General features: G+C 44.6%; 2 protein-coding genes and 1 non-coding gene across 3 annotated transcripts in view; 2 read left to right on the forward strand and 1 right to left on the reverse strand.

Annotated features, from left to right (window-relative positions):
* actn3b (actinin alpha 3b) overlaps nt 1-7,464 on the forward strand; it is a 29,522-nt gene extending 22,058 nt beyond the window's left edge. The window contains exons 9-21 of the mRNA XM_034230382.1: nt 31-123; nt 548-778; nt 1,221-1,368; nt 1,829-1,979; nt 3,561-3,669; nt 3,799-3,939; nt 4,291-4,473; nt 4,889-5,023; nt 5,265-5,444; nt 5,534-5,680; nt 5,756-5,821; nt 5,908-6,066; nt 6,360-7,464. Coding sequence (XP_034086273.1) covers nt 31-123; nt 548-778; nt 1,221-1,368; nt 1,829-1,979; nt 3,561-3,669; nt 3,799-3,939; nt 4,291-4,473; nt 4,889-5,023; nt 5,265-5,444; nt 5,534-5,680; nt 5,756-5,821; nt 5,908-6,066; nt 6,360-6,518 — 1,902 coding nt within the window. The 3' untranslated portion in view covers nt 6,519-7,464. The remainder of the gene's footprint in view (nt 1-30; nt 124-547; nt 779-1,220; nt 1,369-1,828; nt 1,980-3,560; nt 3,670-3,798; nt 3,940-4,290; nt 4,474-4,888; nt 5,024-5,264; nt 5,445-5,533; nt 5,681-5,755; nt 5,822-5,907; nt 6,067-6,359) is intronic.
* On the forward strand, nt 2,736-2,862 carry LOC117555571. Its single transcript, XR_004570412.1, has one exon. It is a non-coding gene; the product is annotated as a small nucleolar RNA SNORA71 (small nucleolar RNA).
* Nucleotides 7,465-7,473: 9 nt separating the features above from the next.
* prkd4 (protein kinase D4) lies at nt 7,474-18,442 on the reverse strand. The gene is made up of 19 exons (XM_034230383.1): nt 18,319-18,442; nt 17,685-17,851; nt 15,817-15,955; nt 15,353-15,484; nt 15,035-15,189; nt 14,478-14,673; nt 13,595-13,678; nt 12,782-12,932; nt 11,843-11,966; nt 11,408-11,485; nt 10,884-11,088; nt 9,756-9,781; nt 9,560-9,632; nt 9,244-9,350; nt 8,999-9,160; nt 8,730-8,828; nt 8,375-8,642; nt 7,942-8,027; nt 7,474-7,719 (listed from the first exon to the last, which is right to left on the reverse strand). Exons 2-19 carry the CDS (start codon nt 17,838-17,840, stop codon nt 7,567-7,569), a joined length of 2,394 nt encoding a protein of 797 aa, XP_034086274.1. The 5' UTR covers nt 17,841-17,851; nt 18,319-18,442; the 3' UTR covers nt 7,474-7,566.
* Nucleotides 18,443-18,533: the final 91 nt, after the last annotated feature.

Consider the following 18,533-nt stretch of genomic DNA (forward strand, 5'->3'; position numbering starts at 1 on the left):
ATATTAATGGATGATTACTCGCTCCCTCAGGCTGAGACAGCTGCCAACCGTATCTGCAAGGTTCTGGCCGTCAACCAGGAGAATGAGAAGCTGATGGAGGAGTATGAGAAGCTGGCCAGTGAGGTGAGACCCCCCCCCCCACAAAACATCCTCTCTAACAACACCATGATGCCCTGCTTTACACTTTGTGAGCACATGGATAGTGTGATGAAAGTCAAAGTGTAAGTTTAAAACAGCAGATAAGACGAGACACAGAAATGCTGACATTAAAGGCAATAACAATACATTCTGAAGTAGTTTCAACAAGTAGGTTTAAGTTTCTTTGAAAATAGAACCTTAAGACTTTCGTTTGTGAAGCCGGCAACAATGTCCTTGATATTTAAAAAAGACTTTTACCACAACTCAGCCTTGAGTGCTCGTACATATACAAATACACCACCTGAAAGATATATTAACTTAAGTATTTGACCTCGTTTAAATAATACAAAAAGTCCAGGATATAAAACGTAACAATAGAGACATTAATAATGGTCACGTTTCCCCCCAGCTGCTGGAGTGGATCCGCCGCACCATCCCCTGGCTGGAGAACCGCACGGCGGAGCAGACGATGCGCGCCATGCAGCAGAAGCTGGAGGATTTCCGTGACTACCGTCGCATCCACAAGCCGCCCCGCGTGCAGGAGAAGTGCCAGCTGGAGATCAACTTCAACACCCTGCAGACCAAGCTGAGGCTGAGCAACAGGCCCGCCTTCATGCCCTCCGAGGGCAAGATGGTGTCGGTGAGCACGGAGGATCTTTGTAGATCAACAGGCTTTGAATGTGTTACTACTTCCCGTGTTGCTTTACATCCCCTAAAGCCTGTCAAATCTTTCAAACCTAGATAACTCGTATAAGAATGTTCTCTACACTTCAGATACAAACTACTCACTCAAACTAAAATAAGAAGGATGGAAAAATGCACGAGAAAGAAAGGGAATACTGAAAAGTACCGAACATGCTGAGCTATGTTGAAGTCAGCCAATAAAAGCTTCACTTCATTTCCTAATAATACCGCATACTCACACTTCACTCATTTCAAATTCTCCCAAATCTACATAGATATGAAAGTGTTCTTCATTATTTACATTCTGAACACTTAATTCCCTCCAATAAGTGTCAGCAGAACCGTTGCAAGTCCCTGCTCTCAGTGTGCAGCGATGATAGAGCCTCTCTCTCCTGCAGGATATTGCCAACGCCTGGAAGGGGCTGGAGGGGGTGGAGAAGGGCTACGAGGAGTGGCTGCTGACGGAGATCCGCCGCCTGGAGAGACTCGACCACCTGGCTGAGAAGTTCAAGCAGAAGTGCTCCATGCACGAGTCCTGGACCGGAGGTAGGGCCACAGGAAGCTAGACAGAGTTCCAGGGGGCCGAGATCACACTTTAATAGATCATTACACTTCCTGGATACAATGCTGCTCTGCGTTGGACAAATTGTGAAAGTCATTGTAAAGTTTATTGAAAGATGTCATATGTACAAATATTGTGAAAAGACACAAAGTTCATCCTGTGGAAAAATATAAGAAACTCATCGTATAGTGTCAAAAAAAGTTCCAAGAAAACATGGAGAAAATAAATTAACAACTTATGTTGAAAATATGGAAAAAGTCATATCGAAATATTCGAAAAAAAGTTAAGTAATGAAAATATCTGAAATACGACATAGTATTTTATGTTAAAAATATCATGAATATATATTAAAAAGTGTTACCATGGTTTGCCATCAAAATGTATCGGTGTTGTTATTCATGAGGATAATAAACACGAGGATAATAAACCACATGTGTGTTCCAGGTAAGGAGGAGCTGCTCTCCCAGAAGGACTACGAGTCGGCCTCCCTGATGGAGATCAGAGCTCTGATGAGGAAGCACGAGGCGTTCGAGAGCGACCTCGCCGCCCACCAGGACCGCGTGGAGCAGATCGCTGCCATCGCCCAGGAGCTCAAGTAAGAGGCCGGGAGAGAGAGAGAGAGAGTCACACAGGGAACTCTAGTAGTTGATTGGCCAGCTCGTAGTCCCAGAAATGTTGAGTACCCAAAGTCTAATGTAACTGCCGGATGCTAACTTGCATGCGTTGGGCAATTTGCACATTCAGCATACGTTTCGTTAATCAGCATTCTAGCCTATGCAGATAATAGTTCAAACATGGCTTGGACGGTTTTGGACTGATCCAAAATCAGCCAGAAATGGATTCAGCGTCCTCAATTACCACTAACGCCACTTCAGTGTCCGAACAATGCTCAAAATATGCAAATTGGCATCCAGCAGTTTCTATGTGCCGGGGATCCGTCCTAAACGTTTCTAACATAACACGTTGTGCTACTCAACATGTCCGGGTTCACAGTGCTACACTCGGAGGGAGATGTGTGCAGGGACGTGTAGGAGGACAGGAGCAGGAAGCGACTGAAGAGTTTCAGGACTTCTAATTGTGGTGTTGAGAGAGATATGTGAGAGCGGGCGATGTGACCACAAAAGTAGAAAAGAGTGGAAAGCATATTAATGAGGGATAAAAAGATGAAAGGGGGATTCATGAAAGAGCAGAAACCTCTGATCTCACTTTATCCAGATTCCTCACAGACCGTTCGGATAGCATCTCTTTGATGTGATGCAGTGTTCGGCAACATAATGCTGAATATGTATGCGTGCCACACATCGGTACTTCTGAAGAAGTGTTCATGTTACTCAAAAGCAAAGTAGTTGTCCCCTGTATCGAAAGTGACCATGGCGTCCTCGTGGTCAGGTCATTGATAATACAGGAAGATGAAGCTGGAAGCCTTTCCCGTGTTTGAAGGATTCTCCGTTCCTATCAGACCCTGGCGCTCCCACACATTTCATAATCCATACAATCAACAGGAAGTGGTGTCATTACAGAACAGCTGATATCGTTCTGCTTTAGTTTGAAGACCAATCAGTGGAGTATGACATATTTTAACAAAGGGAGTACAAGTCGTCCAAATGTAGGTTTCTCCGTCTATAAATCCCACATTTAATTCGGACAAAGACCAACGTTTGAGCAGCTGAATCCAGGGTGAGATTAAAACTATAAATCAATTATAAACATGGTATAATATTAGGTTTTCTGTAAGGTACATGGAGAGATTAAAGTGAAGCAAGATAGTTCTGATGACCCCTCAAGTTCAGAATCTGGGAATAAGCCAGAACATGTAATGGCACCAAGTATTCAAATGTTAGTTACAGCTACTTGGGAGTGTTGCTTTGGGCACTCGTCTTTAAGAAGTGGCAGATGTTATAGATATTTATAAAATGCAACAAAGAAGATATTTTGTTTACTTCTAAATGTTTCTTCCTTTTTATCTCTCCTGATAATTAAAACAAAATCTCACAGCAAGTCAGAGTTTGGAATATAAAGGGCCTTTTTATATTGGTTACATTAACAGTCATTCATGCTGAGGAAATGAATCGAAGGAACTGGACTATTCTAAATATTCTGTACGTTAGATTGAAACTTTGATAGCGTATTTGTTATGGGTATATAGATGATTAATAATGCTGTGTGTGTCCTGCAGCGAGCTGGATTACCACGATGCCGCCTCAGTGAACGCTCGCTGCCAGGGCATCTGTGACCAGTGGGACAACCTGGGCACCCTGACCCAGAAGAGAAGGGACGCACTGGAGGTACAGCCCCACACAATGAAATATCAACACCCAGATCATTCATAAAATAACAGCTATTCAGTTTAATAGCTGTCCACACCTGTTATCTTGTTAATAACGGTCTCCTTTTGTGTGTGTGTGTGTGTGTAGCGTGTGGAGAAGCTGTGGGAGACCATCGACCAGCTGTACCTGGAGTTCGCCAAGAGGGCGGCGCCTTTCAACAACTGGATGGACGGAGCCATGGAGGACCTGCAGGACATGTTCATCGTCCACAGCATCGAGGAGATCCAGGTACGATACATCCTTAATGTTGATTAAACCATGATAGGTAGCTGACGCTGACTGAAGTCAGTCAATAACCTTTAGAGTTTGAATTGTGTGATATGTATTTTGAGGTAAAAGCAACACATGCTGTCCTCTGTAACTAAAGTACATATATATATATAGTAGTGTGTATATATATATAAATAAATGTACTTTAGTGTATATATGTGTATCCCATATTTGTAATTAACTTAAATTTAAATGTCTGTAATTGGGAAACAATTTAGTTAGATACTGCACATGAATGCAGCTTCACACTGATAAATGTAATGAGTAAGTAAAACCCTGACTGTGACCAACCCCCCCCCCCCCCCCCAGAGTCTGATCACCGCTCACGACCAGTTCAAAGCCACTCTGCCCGAGGCCGACAAGGAGCGCATGGCCACCATGGGGATCCACAACGAGATCCTGAAGATCGCCCAGACCTACAGCATCAAGCTGTCCGGAATCAACCCCTACACCAACCTCTCCCCCCAGGACATCAGCTCCAAGTGGGACGCGGTGAGTCACATCAAACACACCCTAGAGTCTTCGTAGGAAATCTAACATTAACTTTATTATGAATCAGTTAAAGTTTACATTATGTCAACCTAGCCTAGATCGCTCTGTGTGCTGCATTTGGTCATCTGGCTCAGAAGTTCAGTAGGTAGTACATTTAAGATACAGTGGCACTGAATACTGCAGGCTTAAAGCTTCTATCAAAAACCTAACTAGTTGATTAATTGTGTATCGAGCTGATACTCAGCTTCCACTGACTTAGTTTTAGCTAAAAAGTCAAAGAAAAGCTAATCTTCTAGTACCACAGGGTTACAGTGGTTGCATGTTTTTAGCACTAAAAACCTCAATATATTGGTCTCTCTTTTGCTGTTAAAAGAAGCGTTTGTGACGTTGGTGCGTTTGATTTCTCCGCCTGTAGGTGAAGCACCTGGTTCCCCTCAGAGACCAAATGCTCCAGGAGGAGGTGGCCAGGCAGCAGGCCAACGAGAGGCTGAGGCGCCAGTTCGCCGCCCAGGCCAACATCATCGGGCCCTGGATCCAAACCAAGATGGAGGTACAGTGACACTACACTTTAACTTGAGAATATACAACAGAGGCAGATTAATAAAGATGTTTTTATTATAGGGCATTGACAACTGTGGACATTTTCTAATATAATGTTCACCATGGTAGAAAAGTAGTAATGTCAGTTTGAAAAGGCAATACAGACAAGTAAACAGTGTTTGGAGTTGCATAACAAATAGATTTACCCATACCTGCAGAACATGAATACTTTATCCCCCCCCCCCCCGCAGGAGATCAGCCACGTGTCTGTGGACATCGCGGGCTCCTTGGAGGAACAGATGAACAGCCTGAAGCAGTACGAGGGGAACATCATCAACTACAAATCCAACATCGACAAGCTGGAGGGAGACCACCAGCTGAGCCAGGAGTCCCTCATCTTCGACAACAAGCACACCAACTACACCATGGAGGTACACTGCTGCCATGACGACCAGCGACATCACACCCTCCACCTGTTTTACCCCTTTATTAAAGTCCTGTCTTCTCTCCTCCTGCTCAGCATGTGCGTGTGGGCTGGGAACAGCTGCTCACCACCATCGCCAGAACCATCAACGAGGTGGAGAACCAGATCCTGACCCGCGACGCCAAGGGCATCAGCCAGGAGCAGCTCAACGAGTTCAGGGCCTCCTTCAACCACTTCGACAGGGTGACGCTTCATTAACACAGTCATACTAACAATGTGTGAGCTATTATCTAAACTAATACTTTGTGTCTCTTGCAGAAGAGAAACGGCATGATGGATCCAGACGACTTCCGTGCCTGCCTCATCTCCATGGGTTACGATCTGGTGAGTACAGCATGTCTCAGACCTTTGACCTGAGATCACTAATAGTGATATGAGTTATGAACTGGTGCACTGCTGCTCTCTGACAGGGTGAGGTGGAGTTTGCTCGCATCATGACTCTGGTGGACCCCAACAACACGGGCGTGGTGACCTTCCAGGCCTTCATCGACTTCATGACCCGCGAGACCGCTGAGACCGACACCGCAGAACAGGTCATGGCCTCCTTCAAGATCCTGGCCTCAGACAAGGTAAGCACACAGACTGTTAGCTTAGCCACAACATGCTACACATAGGCAGTTTCAATACAGTCTAGTTGAATACCCAAATGTATAGAAGGGTCCCGAGCAATTAGAAACTGCCGGATGCTAACTTGCATAAGTTGCGTTTATTAGCCTATGTGGACAACAGTAACCCAACATGCAAGTTAGCATCCGGCAGTTTCTAACAAAACGTTAGGGTACTCAACTATATGTGGCTACACTTACAATATATATAAGACCCTTGTCTGTGCATTATAATAACCCCCTCTCTCCCCCCACAGAACTACATCACGGTGGACGAGCTGCGCAGGGAGCTGCCCCCAGATCAGGCCGAGTACTGCATCAGCCGCATGACCAGGTACATCGGGGGGGACGGCGCCACCGGAGCCCTGGACTACATCTCCTTCTCCAGCGCCCTCTACGGGGAGAGCGACTTATAAAACACCCCCGCCTCCTCCTCACCCCTTCTTCCCAGCTATCTCTCCTGTGTGGAGAGAGCCATTTAAACCCCCTACCACCGTCCCTCCTCTTTCAAATCTTAACTTTCTTCCCCTTCCCCCCCGTCCCTCCCTCCACACCCAAAAACACTGCCCCGAGAGGGGGAGAGTGGAAGGCTTTGCTCAGATCTTAGAAGCTGTTTGGACTGGCCAGCTCCACCCGGTCAGAGTGCGGGAATTGCACTGATTATGTAAGAAGCGTACATATGACCATACCTGCCTTTAGGAGACGTGACAGACGGTATGAGGAGGGAGTCGGTCAGGATTAAAGAGCTGTTACTTTGAGCAAAGCCTCCTGCTCTCCCCGCTCTCTCTCAGATGACATCTTTTTTTGTAGAAGGTTAATTAAAGAAGAAATCGTGATTCAAAAAACAAGCTGGTTGGTTGTGTATTGTGCATGCAATGTTGACGTTTAGAAACGCTGTCTGTGTGAAACTCACCTTCATCACAAACGGTTTCCTCAGGAGCCTGAAACAGAGGTTACAAAGTCAGTCTCATACAAACTGCTGACCTGAGGAGTTAACGCTCAGGTCAGCAGGGAGGGGATGGGCCCAGGATTCAGAGAGCAAAGCACTGTGGGTAATATAGACAGGGAAGGGGACTGACTTAAGAATGAAGACAGATTGATCCCACAAACCTCTCAAAATGTAGTGGGGGGGGGGGGGGGGCACGGAGAGGTGTGGGGAAGTGAAGGACATGAGAAGGAGAATCTAAAGTGTATGTGGAGCCAATAGGGTTTGTTTCCATTGAGAGGCTGCTCTGTATGTATGATGGAGATCATTTCACCTGTGCTCCATTCTCCTCCCTAACCCATCCATAGAAACTCACCTACACACTTTAAATTAAAACTACTCAACTTGGAATAAAAAAGAACAATTATATTACTAAAGTGCAGTTGTGTTGTTTTTTCACACTAACTAATATATAGGGATAATGATCTGCTAAAGGAACTATATAAAGATAATACACCTGTCCTACCTTGAGTACGTAGTCACATGTCGGGGTCCCAGCAGAGGTGGGGGGGGAAGTCCAGGCCTCTCTCCTTGGTGAAGCGAATCCAGCGCTCCTCGTCCCCGCAGTGCGTCAGATACCTGCAGCCCATCGTCTGCTCAAAGGCACGCAGGTCACACCACAGCTGGAAGTCCTGCAGGAGGGCGGGACATGAAGGGGAACACAATATTAGACCAATCAGTTGCAGCACAATCACAGGTGAAATGTGGTATAGTTAAATGACATTCAATCTAAAAAGCAGTCCTACACTTGTCTAACAGAAGGAGGGGTGTTCATGAACACTACAGCAAGGTGATGATTATTTCTACAGAACTAATCTCCTTATAATCCTGCTCATATCAGACATATAGGTTACCTGCAGCCAGGGGTGTCCCAGAGCTTTGCCCACACTGAACCTGCGTCTGACCGACACCTGCAGCAGGTTGCTGATCAGACTCACCGCTGGAGAGAGAGAATGACAGAGAGAGACGATTTAATCAAACAGTGGATTCAAATATGACCACTGCTGCCACCCAGTGGACAACAGGAGCATTACAAGTTAGACATTGAGAGGGAAAACAAAAGCATACAGCTGAATATATATGTCTTGCATTCAAGGACCCAGACATTTAAATTGCATTATTGAGCTATCAGTCAGAAAAAACAAACCTTGGGAAAATAATATCAATTGACTTCCTGCATTACAGACATTGGTTAACCGACTATAAGTCTAATATCCCTGTCCTTAAAGAACAAATATTCATAATACAAAGAACAAATATTCATAATACAAAATTAAGTCGACCCACCCTCCAATGAGATGGAGGTCCAGGGTTGCCGTGGATACATGAAGGCTGCGTTGGTGATCTGCTGGCGGATGTCCTCGTCCTCGTTGAAGGGGAAGGTGCCGCTCAGACTCACGTACGTGATGACGCCCACAGACCACATGTCCAGAGAGCGGTTGTACCCGCTGCTGCTGATCACCTCCGGGGCGAGGTAGGCCGGCGTTCCCACCACCGAGCGGCGGAACGACTTCTCTCCGATGATCCGGGCGAAGCCGAAGTCACACAGCTTCACCTGAAACACAGAGAGAGAGAGAGGATGAGACGAGATGGAGAGGCGAGGCAGTCTGAAACACTGAAGAAAGCAGTCAGGAAGTGGCACCTGAGGGAAGGGGTCTGCAGAGGCCAGCAGCACGTTCTCTGGTTTCAGGTCGCAGTGAGCGATGTGTTTGAGGTGCAGATACCGCAGAGCCTCCAGGATCTGAAAAACACACACACACATTTTTTATTAAACATCTAATGACCTCTCTAAACAATTTTTTAACCCCATCAGGTCCTTTTCTTTAAGTTGGGAACAGCTGTCTTTCAAGATACCATAAATGAATATGATTCTAAAAACGCCTCCTTGTATAGATGGGTGATGGTTGTTACCTGGGTGACGAGGAAGCGGGTGTTGCGTTCAGGGAGCCGGCCTCTCTCACTGGACAGGATCATCTCCAGCATGTCTCCATGGAGCTTTTCCATGACCACAAACACGTACTCCACCGTCTCAAACATCCCCTCCAGCAGGACCACGCCCAGGTGGGACAGATTCTGGACACACACACACACACACACACATTAGATGACAATGCAGATGATGTGATGATGACCTCAGAGTGCAGCAGCCTCAGTACCTGCAGGATGGCCACCTCGTTCCTCAGCTGCGTCTCCTGTTTGGTGGGGAAACGCGTCTTGTCGATGACTTTGATGGCGACCGGCCGACCCGACATCCTGTGAGTGCCTGAGGAGGGACAAATAAGTCACTTATATAACTTTTAATCTTTTTTTACATCGGGTTTAAAATAAGTCTTCCATGGAAATCATTCTAGAAAACAATAACTATTACATTTTTCTCTAGTTAGTCAATATTACATAGATTTTAGCAGAAAAAAAAGGAGGGTTTTAGTTAATTAAATAGCAATACTTTAAAGCCTGTGATCATTCAATCACCTTTGTAAACGACTCCAAACTGACCCGAGCCCAGAACCTCGTCTGTGGAGATCTGATACACCGAGCTGATGTCCTACACACACACACACACACACACACACGTTATCACCGCACTACACACTACGGTATGAACCATGAATTCACTGTGATTAATTACGAATAATAAAAATTCTGAAGTATACAAGTTGTTCCTTACCATGCTGTCTCTTCGGGAATCATTATCTGTAATCACAGAACAAATATATTTAAGAAGTTATTCCTTTGTTTTAAAGTCTGTTTCATTAGAAATCATATTTTTAACCTGTTAAGCCCCGAGCCTGTTTTTCAGGCCCGAAAAGGACATTCCCAGAACAAATGACTATATCTTCACTTCTAAAAGGGGTACATTAATAATTTCTTTTCTCAAAGCAATGATAAACCTGTGAGTTGGATGTAGAAAATTCAGAATCAATATAGCATTTTTCTATTTTAAAGTAAATTCAGATTGAACATAGTAAAGAATGTAAATTATAGTGTACGTGAAAACCACCCTTGAATAAAAGCTTCAGGAATCCAAACTATAACATATAATAAGTACCCTGTATCAAGATTGATGCAAAACAAGTGACATTTGACCTTTTTTGACACATTGGATTAACCTTCAGTAGCGTTTTTCTCGTTTTAATGCCATTGAACGCAACTTTTGATCAGAAAACAACAAAGGTAAGACGTTTTGGCCGTTTTGGCTCCGTAAAGCTAATTATTTTGTTTGTTGTTGTTTCACCGGGAGTTCTGATCGCTCAGTGATGAGACTTATATGTCTGGAATCTGTGGAATCTCAGCTTGCTAATCGATATCTTGTTTGTGCAGATCCGATAAGTAATAAGAGTATTTTAAGGTGAGTTCTGTGCTAAGTGCGTCATTTTTTCCCCGCTCAGGGCTAATTCAGAGCCTTTGTTATTACCCTTGTGTTTTGTTTTGCTAAAAATGGTTAATATTGTCTGAAAGCTGAGTTTCTTCCCGTTAAGTGGATATGACACATTCATAGTTTATTAAATGGTAAGTAGCCCTCAGACGCTGTTTCTTGCAAGATGTTGCGTTTTGCCCCAGCCCGCGGGGCCGTGGGGTGTAACTGGTTTTAACCATATTTTAGTTTTAAAAACCCTGATATTGTTCACTATTCACATTAACTTAAGAAATACAATCTGAATTCAATGGGATTAGTTTTGAGTTTGTTTCAACACACAGATTTTGAGTGATATTAATAAAGGAAAAACATCATCTTTGTAACACAAACTCTAAAGGCTGTATGTTCTTGTTACATCCCATAATGACCCTCTCTCACCCTGCTCCTCCCCCCCCCCCACGCTGCTCTGCACCGGCATCAGGGCCTGGCGGATGGCGCTCTCCCAGACGGACGCTTCATCTCCGGCCGCCACGCAGAACACCAGCGCCGCCGTCTCCACCTCCAGGGTGTGCCCGCTGTTGCCTGGCGACAGGGAGAGGTGGGCGGGGCCTCGGACCTGCAGCACCTCCGAGAGACTGATCTCCTGCAGGGGGAACACATCGGGTTATTATCTCCATCCTTAGTATGATCTCCTCTGGGCTCTGGAAACCTTCATTGATATCTTTAAATATTGGATAAGACTTTGGTGTAATGAGTCTAATGACTGAACAATGGAAGGCGGTCCCTAAATAAATTACAAAACGGAAAGACAGGGTTTGACAGATACTGATAAATCACTAACCCAATAAACTAAGTCATTATAGTTCAAAGGGTTAGGGATCTATTTGAATTCATTGTTTTTGTATTGATTTCTTTCACAAGGTACGAGTGTGATTGATCCCACTGAATGCTCAGTTCTGCACCTTGTAGAACTTGGTGCTGCTCTCGTTCTGATACAGAGTGATGCTCTTCCAGTCCACGATCCAGTAGTGACGCTTCCTCTGAGAGACACACAGTATGTGGAGGGTTAATGGCTTTGATCACGGTGACGCATTACAGCAGTCTCTCCGACCTTCTGTCAGAGTGGTCCACTTGTTTCATTTAGAGCTCACATTTATGTATGACTGTATTTGGACTAGCATCAAATAGTGTTAGCAGTTAAACCTCATTTCTAAGTGATGTTGACAAACACATATTTGTCATACTTTCCAAATGTGCACGGAAAATGCGAAAAGGTTAATTGTTCAAATGTATCTGCCACTTTGAGTTGTATTGTGTATTACTGTTGTAGTGTCTTCACCCAAGCACACACGTCCCTAGTTCACATATCCACAGCAGGTATAGTGTGTGTGTCTCACCAGTGTGTCGGTGTTGGTGTGGTGCAGCAGCCAGCCCTCCCTCAGGACCCCCCCCGCTCTCCTCTTGCTGTGATGCACCGACTGCACCAGCCTCATCAGGGGGATGTAGCTGCTGAAGCACGGACTGACGGAGGAACACAAGAGAAGGAGATTTAAAAACTCAAAATAAAGACTTTCTAAACGCTCCTCATGATGTCACCACTCATTGAAGGAGTCATGCAGATGTGATATTGATGTAAAACAGGGAGATGAGTGTTGTCATGACGCTGTCTGGTGCTATGGGGGTTATTCCCTGTCTTTACTTATTTAGGGCGACTGTGGCTGCGAGGGAGTGCGGTCGTCTTTCAACCAGAAGGTTGTGGGTTCGATCCCAGCCCGTGCAGCCAACATGTCGATGTATCCTTGGGCAAGATACTTAACCCTGAGTTGCTCCCGATGGCTAACGGTGTGTGAATGTGTGTGCATGTTAGGTCCTAGAGTAACATACACTGCTCTGTATGAATGGGTGTGAATGGGTGAATGACATGTAGTATGTAAAGCGCTTTGAGGGGTCTTAAAGACTGGATAAAGCGCTATATAAGTACAGTCCATTTACCATTTATTCAAGAGCGTGGTATTTAAATTTGAGAGCATACTTTATGTATTTATTTCCCTCAAACCCTGTCCTCGCACTCAAATAGTGCCTGCTTGCACTTAGATGTGCTCTGCTTGTGCTCAAACTGTACGCTTGCACTCAGATATATTGCTGTTTACAGATTTTTTCTGCTCTCAGATTTATTCTGTGCGCGCTCGAAACTTTTGTGCAACAATCCTGTCAAAATCCCTCAACCAATAGGAGGCCTGGTGTTCTTGCGGGTGCGTTCGCTTTACTTATTACAGCGTCCCGTAAGGGCGGTTTAACCCCCAGCAGGATGACATCATCAGAGTGTGACCTCTGACCTCATGGCCTCCCGTGGCTGCTCGTCCTGCTGGCCCTCGGCGGTGGATTCTCCGTCGGCGAACATCTCCTCCTCCGAGGTTTCCACCGTGCTGAGATCTGAGTCATCGTCCTCCGGGTCAGCAGGGCAGCTCTGACCCACCGCTGGGGATTCTGGGAAATTGACATCATGTGCAGAAGATATTAGGGATGCAACGTGTGATTATCTAGACAAACAGTGGCTAAGAGTCTATAGATTAAAAATCACTTTCTGTTAACACATGTATTCACTCATTCCAGACAAGATGGACACCTTCAAAAGTGGCATTACAAATAAGAGTGATCTAACAGAAGCATAGTATGTTGAAGAATAATGAAATAGAATAGAATAATATGTTGAGAAGAGTCATAGACTACGTCAGAAATATAAAATAATAATTGACAAAAATCTGAAAATAATTGTATATTATATGCAAAAAAAAGTATAGTATATTTCTAATAAGATTATTTGTATTACATGATATCAGAGTATGTTCAAAAATATCATGAAATCACTCATAGTATAGTGGAAAATAGTCCAAAGTATATCATGTCGACAAATATGTAAAAAAGTGATAAAGCATGTTGAATATATCATAAATAAAAGTCATTGTACAGGATGTCAAAACAAGTCATACAGTAGTAGCCTATAGTATGTTGACATTTAAAAATAAATGTTATATTATAGCATGAATGAAAGTCATAGATAAGCATTTCAAATAAGTATGTAAAAAAAGAATACGATAAAAAGAAATGATATAGTGGTTGGAAACAAGTCATAGTTGTTAAAAACTCACCCTCCCCGTTGGCGGCCCTCCTCTCTCCGGGACAGTCTCTGGGGACGAGCAGCTCGCAGCGCCGATGGCAGTTAAACCTGCAGTCTGAGGAGGAAACAACAACATTTATTATTGTTTCATTTTGGGACACACCCCAGGCAGTAACTCAAATCAAACTAATGGCTACACAAGAGTGTTTCTGAACCTGTAATCCACAAACAGCTCGTTAAAGCCCGGATGCTGAGGAACAGAGCATCTCAACATTATGTTTTAATATATTACATGACCCATCCCTGAAAGTAGGCTTTAAAACACGTGTTGTTTAAATAGCTGAAGTCGACAAGATGAGGAAGTGGAAGTTCTTTAAAGCTCATGTAGGCTTCTTAAGTTAGCTCTATCCACTGAAGAAGACCATGCGTCTGAAAGTGCCTTGACTTGATGTTAAATATCCTTCTCTTATGTTGTGCTGTTGTTTACCCGAGGAATCCCTTCTTTATGTTTTTGTTGCTGATAAAAGTGTGATAATGCAACAAATGTTAGCATTGTATCCCAGATGAGACACCAATGTGGTATTTCTGAGGCCAATATGGACATGTTGTTTAGCAGTACAGTATGTTCAAACAAATTGAAGCTGTTGACCAAAGGAATCTGCTAGTTATTTATCTGTTGCTAATTTAGCTTAAACAAAAGTGCAATAATGCAAGACATCGAGTGATGTTGGCTCTTTGAGGCGGATACGGACATTTTAGAGTGTAAATAACCAAAAAGTGAGTAAATGATCTATATCCTATTCATTACTGTAGAGTTGTAGTTTCTCTTGTCTTTAGTACTCCAGTTGTAACTGTATCCCAGTTTGCCTTATCACCATGTCTTTAGACCGTGCAGTTTGCAGCCCCACACTGACCTGAGCACTGCAGGCCCTGCCTGAAGAGCCCCCTGAGCAGCCGGTGGCAGTGCTGGCACACGGTGGGTTTGGTGTAGCTGTGGATGTGGAAGGTGTGAGGAACCTGAGCCGGGCTGGAGTCCCCGTACCCGACCACCAGCCACACCGGGGCCTCGGCCCAGGACGGGGGTCTGGAGGAGGGCTTCGTCATGCTGATCTGGAGAGGCGGAGATTCAAAGGCTTTACATCATTGTGTCTATCAGCCCAACAGTGCAGCATACATATACTTAGGATACTTTAAAAGAAAGACATACAAAGTGCAAAAGAAGTAAAAATGCAGGAATAAGTCAACTATGTGAATGTCAAATAGAATAAGATACAACAGAATGTAAAATGAAGTACTGTGCAGTGATTCTAAACAGATCTATGTGCTTTAAACTAACCCAAATAACAATGTTATGTCCCGTGGGTAATCTAATGGCCTGAGAGCGGCAACAATGATCTTTTGTTACTGTAAATAAAGCAGTAAAATGCGTTCAGAGGGTTCCAGTGACTGTGTAGGAGAGAATGTTCCTCACCTCCTCCAGACTGCCTCCTGCCTGGTTGGACAGGGAGTGTGAGCGGGGCCGCCGGGGGGGAAACAGGGAGAGGCTGGTGCTGACCTGTCGACGAGCCCGACTGCAGTCATTGGGCAGGAGGAAGGCACAGCGCTTATGGAAGTCTAACCCACAGCCTGCACACAGGGGGGGGGGGGGGGGGGGGGGGGGGGGGGGGGGTTATACTGTATACTGAGGATTTGACATCGGACGCTGGAAAAGACACATTTTTGCACCACATTTCCTCACGCTGTAAAGAGGTTAGTTTTTGGACCTGACTCAGCAGGGGGTGTGGCTTACCGTCACATTTGAGTCCCTGTCGGACGAGGCCCCACAGCATCTCCCCACAGTGGTGGCAGAAGGTGGGGGTCCGGTACGAGTGGACCACCAGGGAGTGGGGGCGGATCCTCATCTCAGTCACTGTCGCTGATCCTGAGTCAGATTGGAATAAAGAGAGATATTAAAGTGCGATTACGCCACTGATTTATGGCAGAGTGCTACTCAGAAATATCCCGTGGAATCAAAAATACTTGGACAGAGGTTTTTTAATCATGATTGCTTCCATTTCTCTTAAATTACAAATTGATAGCTAGAAATAAAGTGCAAATTATGTAACTTTACGTTATCTTACAAAACATCTCAGAATATTTTGATTGTACTTTTTGAAACGTTTGGGATTGAAATGACTTGAAAACAACTAATAACTAACTGAATGATAATTGTAATACAGAAAGTGTTTCTCCTGGCTCTGAGCTGTTGCCCACCTGCGATGATGACCTCGATGAGGTCTCCGTCCCGCAGCTCGTCTTCGTCAGTGAGGTGCTGCAGCAGCTGCTCTGAAGAGGAGTCATGTCTGAAGAGCAGCACCTTCTCCCCGAGGCCGACCACACTGCACTCTGGAGCCTACACACACATCACACACACACACACACACACACACAACACAAACACACACACACACAACACAAACACACACACACACACACACACACCACACACACACCACACACACACACACACACACACACACACACACACACACACACACACACACACACACACACACACACACACACACACACACACACACACACACACACACACACACACACACACACACACACACACACACACACACACACACACACACACACACACACACACACACACACACACACACACACACACCACACACACACACACACACACACACACACACACACACACACACACACACACACACCACACACACACACACACAATGTTAAGACTGTAAGAAACACTTAGTAGATAAAGTAGATACGAGAAAAAACGAAATACAATTTGAGAGTGATTCATCTTAGTTGCAATGCTATCATCTAATTTTAGTTTAGTTCTATCTGGACACATTAAAGCAGTGGATACATACGATGTACACTATAGCTCAATATTGACCAAAAAGTCTCTTTCTCCTGTGACCCTTTGGGAAATGTTTAACTTGAACTGAAGGATTCTGAAACATCAAGAACGTAAACAAATATACGATGTGTTAAAAGCTATACAGCATATCATTACTGTACTGTATGGAGAGTCCTCCTCCGACTTATGTGGATTAATCCTCCCTGTGGACGATGGTTTTCATAAGCATGTATTTTATATGTTTCTTCTAAATACTTGTTATATTTAGCATCTACTGCAATGTTTATACTACATGTTGTTTGGTAAACACGAAGAGCATCTATATGTTTTCCTTCACTACCGTTTTGTGTCGATGCAGCCGTTTTATGTCGGTTAGTGTGCAGTCAAACACATTCTTCAGACGGGCTGACCTGCTGCCTGGAAACTGAAGCAAAGCCTCAAGTCAAAAGAAGTGTGTGTGTGTGTGTGTGTGTGTGTGTGTGTGTGTGTGTGTGTGTGTGTGTGTGTACAGCGGGGGGGGAGGCCGTGGTTGGAAAGTTTGCTGTGCTCTTGTCGACCACAAAGTCCCTGAGAGTGAGGCAGTGAGAAGACCAGAGGACAACACCTGCATCGTCTAACCCCAACTCACTTTGAACCGACCGAGTGCAGATTTCAATGTTACCATCACAAAGAGGATTGGTCCTGTTTTTAGAAATGCAGTTTGGTGATATCGAGGGTCTGAATGTATGTTGTGTCAAATCAAATCTTGAGTCTGGTTGTGTTACACGTGCCTGTCATGTAGCCGACTTAAAAATATCTAATTTAAGATAAGATGATAAGATTTCATCCCAAATGGGGAATGTTAAATGTAAATGGACGTGGAATGCTTTAACCGTCGGTCAAATCAGTTGCGAGTACGTGTATTACACTACAGCTGAAACCCGCACAACATCCTGCTCCCTCAGTGAAATGAGAAGAAACTATACATAGCAGCCTAGTCCTCCATCATGCATGTGGTGACCTTCACTTCCTCAAAACGTCCCCTAAACATCAAAGTAGGACTTTCTTTGAAGCAGATTTTCAGTCCAAGATGAACTACTTTTATTACTGACAACGCTTTTCAGGACCTTGTTCTTCATAGTTTGAAGCTGCTGGAAATCTCCACTGCAGCAGATATGGGTTCATGTCTGATCCACTGCATGGTTACCCTTGATATACTGCAGCACAGTGGCATTACATGAGACCTCCACCTCACCTTGCGCTCGATGATCTCCGCAGCGAGCCTCCTGGCATGGCGGTAGCTCAGGTTTCCAGCCGGGACTCGAACCACCTCCCTGAACAGGCCGAGCTGGAACTGGACCAGAGCCGGGGCCGAGACACTGCTGGGGCTCGAGGGGGGTGCTGCGGACATGGAGGAAGATCCTGAGGACACATGGGATTAGATTAAGAATGACGTGCAGATTTGAATTGGAGTTTTTCATAAAAATTGACAAACTCGAAATTAAACAGAGAAAAAGTAGATATTTGTCTAAATCGTGTCTCAAAAGAAAGCAAATGAGGCCTTATGGACTTTTGATTGGGAATAAGCTTAAAAAAATATCTGAGGATGTCATTTGTATTTCTTTTTTGGCAGATCAACTTTCAGAACCTCAAATTCTTCCTGTTTGTATTAAAGGAATCACTAGTGACAAAGTAAGTGACACATTTCAAGTAGCAAATATATTTGTACCACTAAAATGTGATATTAAATACTTATAAGTGTAGAAAACATGATAGGACACGTCTAAAAATACAGTATGAGCAAGATATCAGGTGACAGAGTTAATTCTCTTAAGCTTGAGTTAATTAAAATGTAAAATTGTGAAAAAACTGAACATTAGTAACCTTACTTAGTAACCCTGGTCCCGAGCTCCGATCTGTCCCCACCAGGATAGTATCTCAACGATGAGACAGCTGATCCCTCTCTCATTGTGCTGCAGATTCTCGGCACGGTGGGTTTGGTTTCCTATTTGCGGGGCTCGGCTGCGATGACACAGGAAGCTACAGAGCGAGACGCTGCAGCGAAACCCCCCCCCCCCCCCCCCCCCCCCCCCCCTCCTCTGTG

Source organism: Gymnodraco acuticeps, unplaced genomic scaffold (genome assembly GCF_902827175.1).
Source record: "Gymnodraco acuticeps unplaced genomic scaffold, fGymAcu1.1, whole genome shotgun sequence".
Classification (NCBI taxonomy): Eukaryota; Metazoa; Chordata; class Actinopteri; order Perciformes; family Bathydraconidae; genus Gymnodraco; species Gymnodraco acuticeps.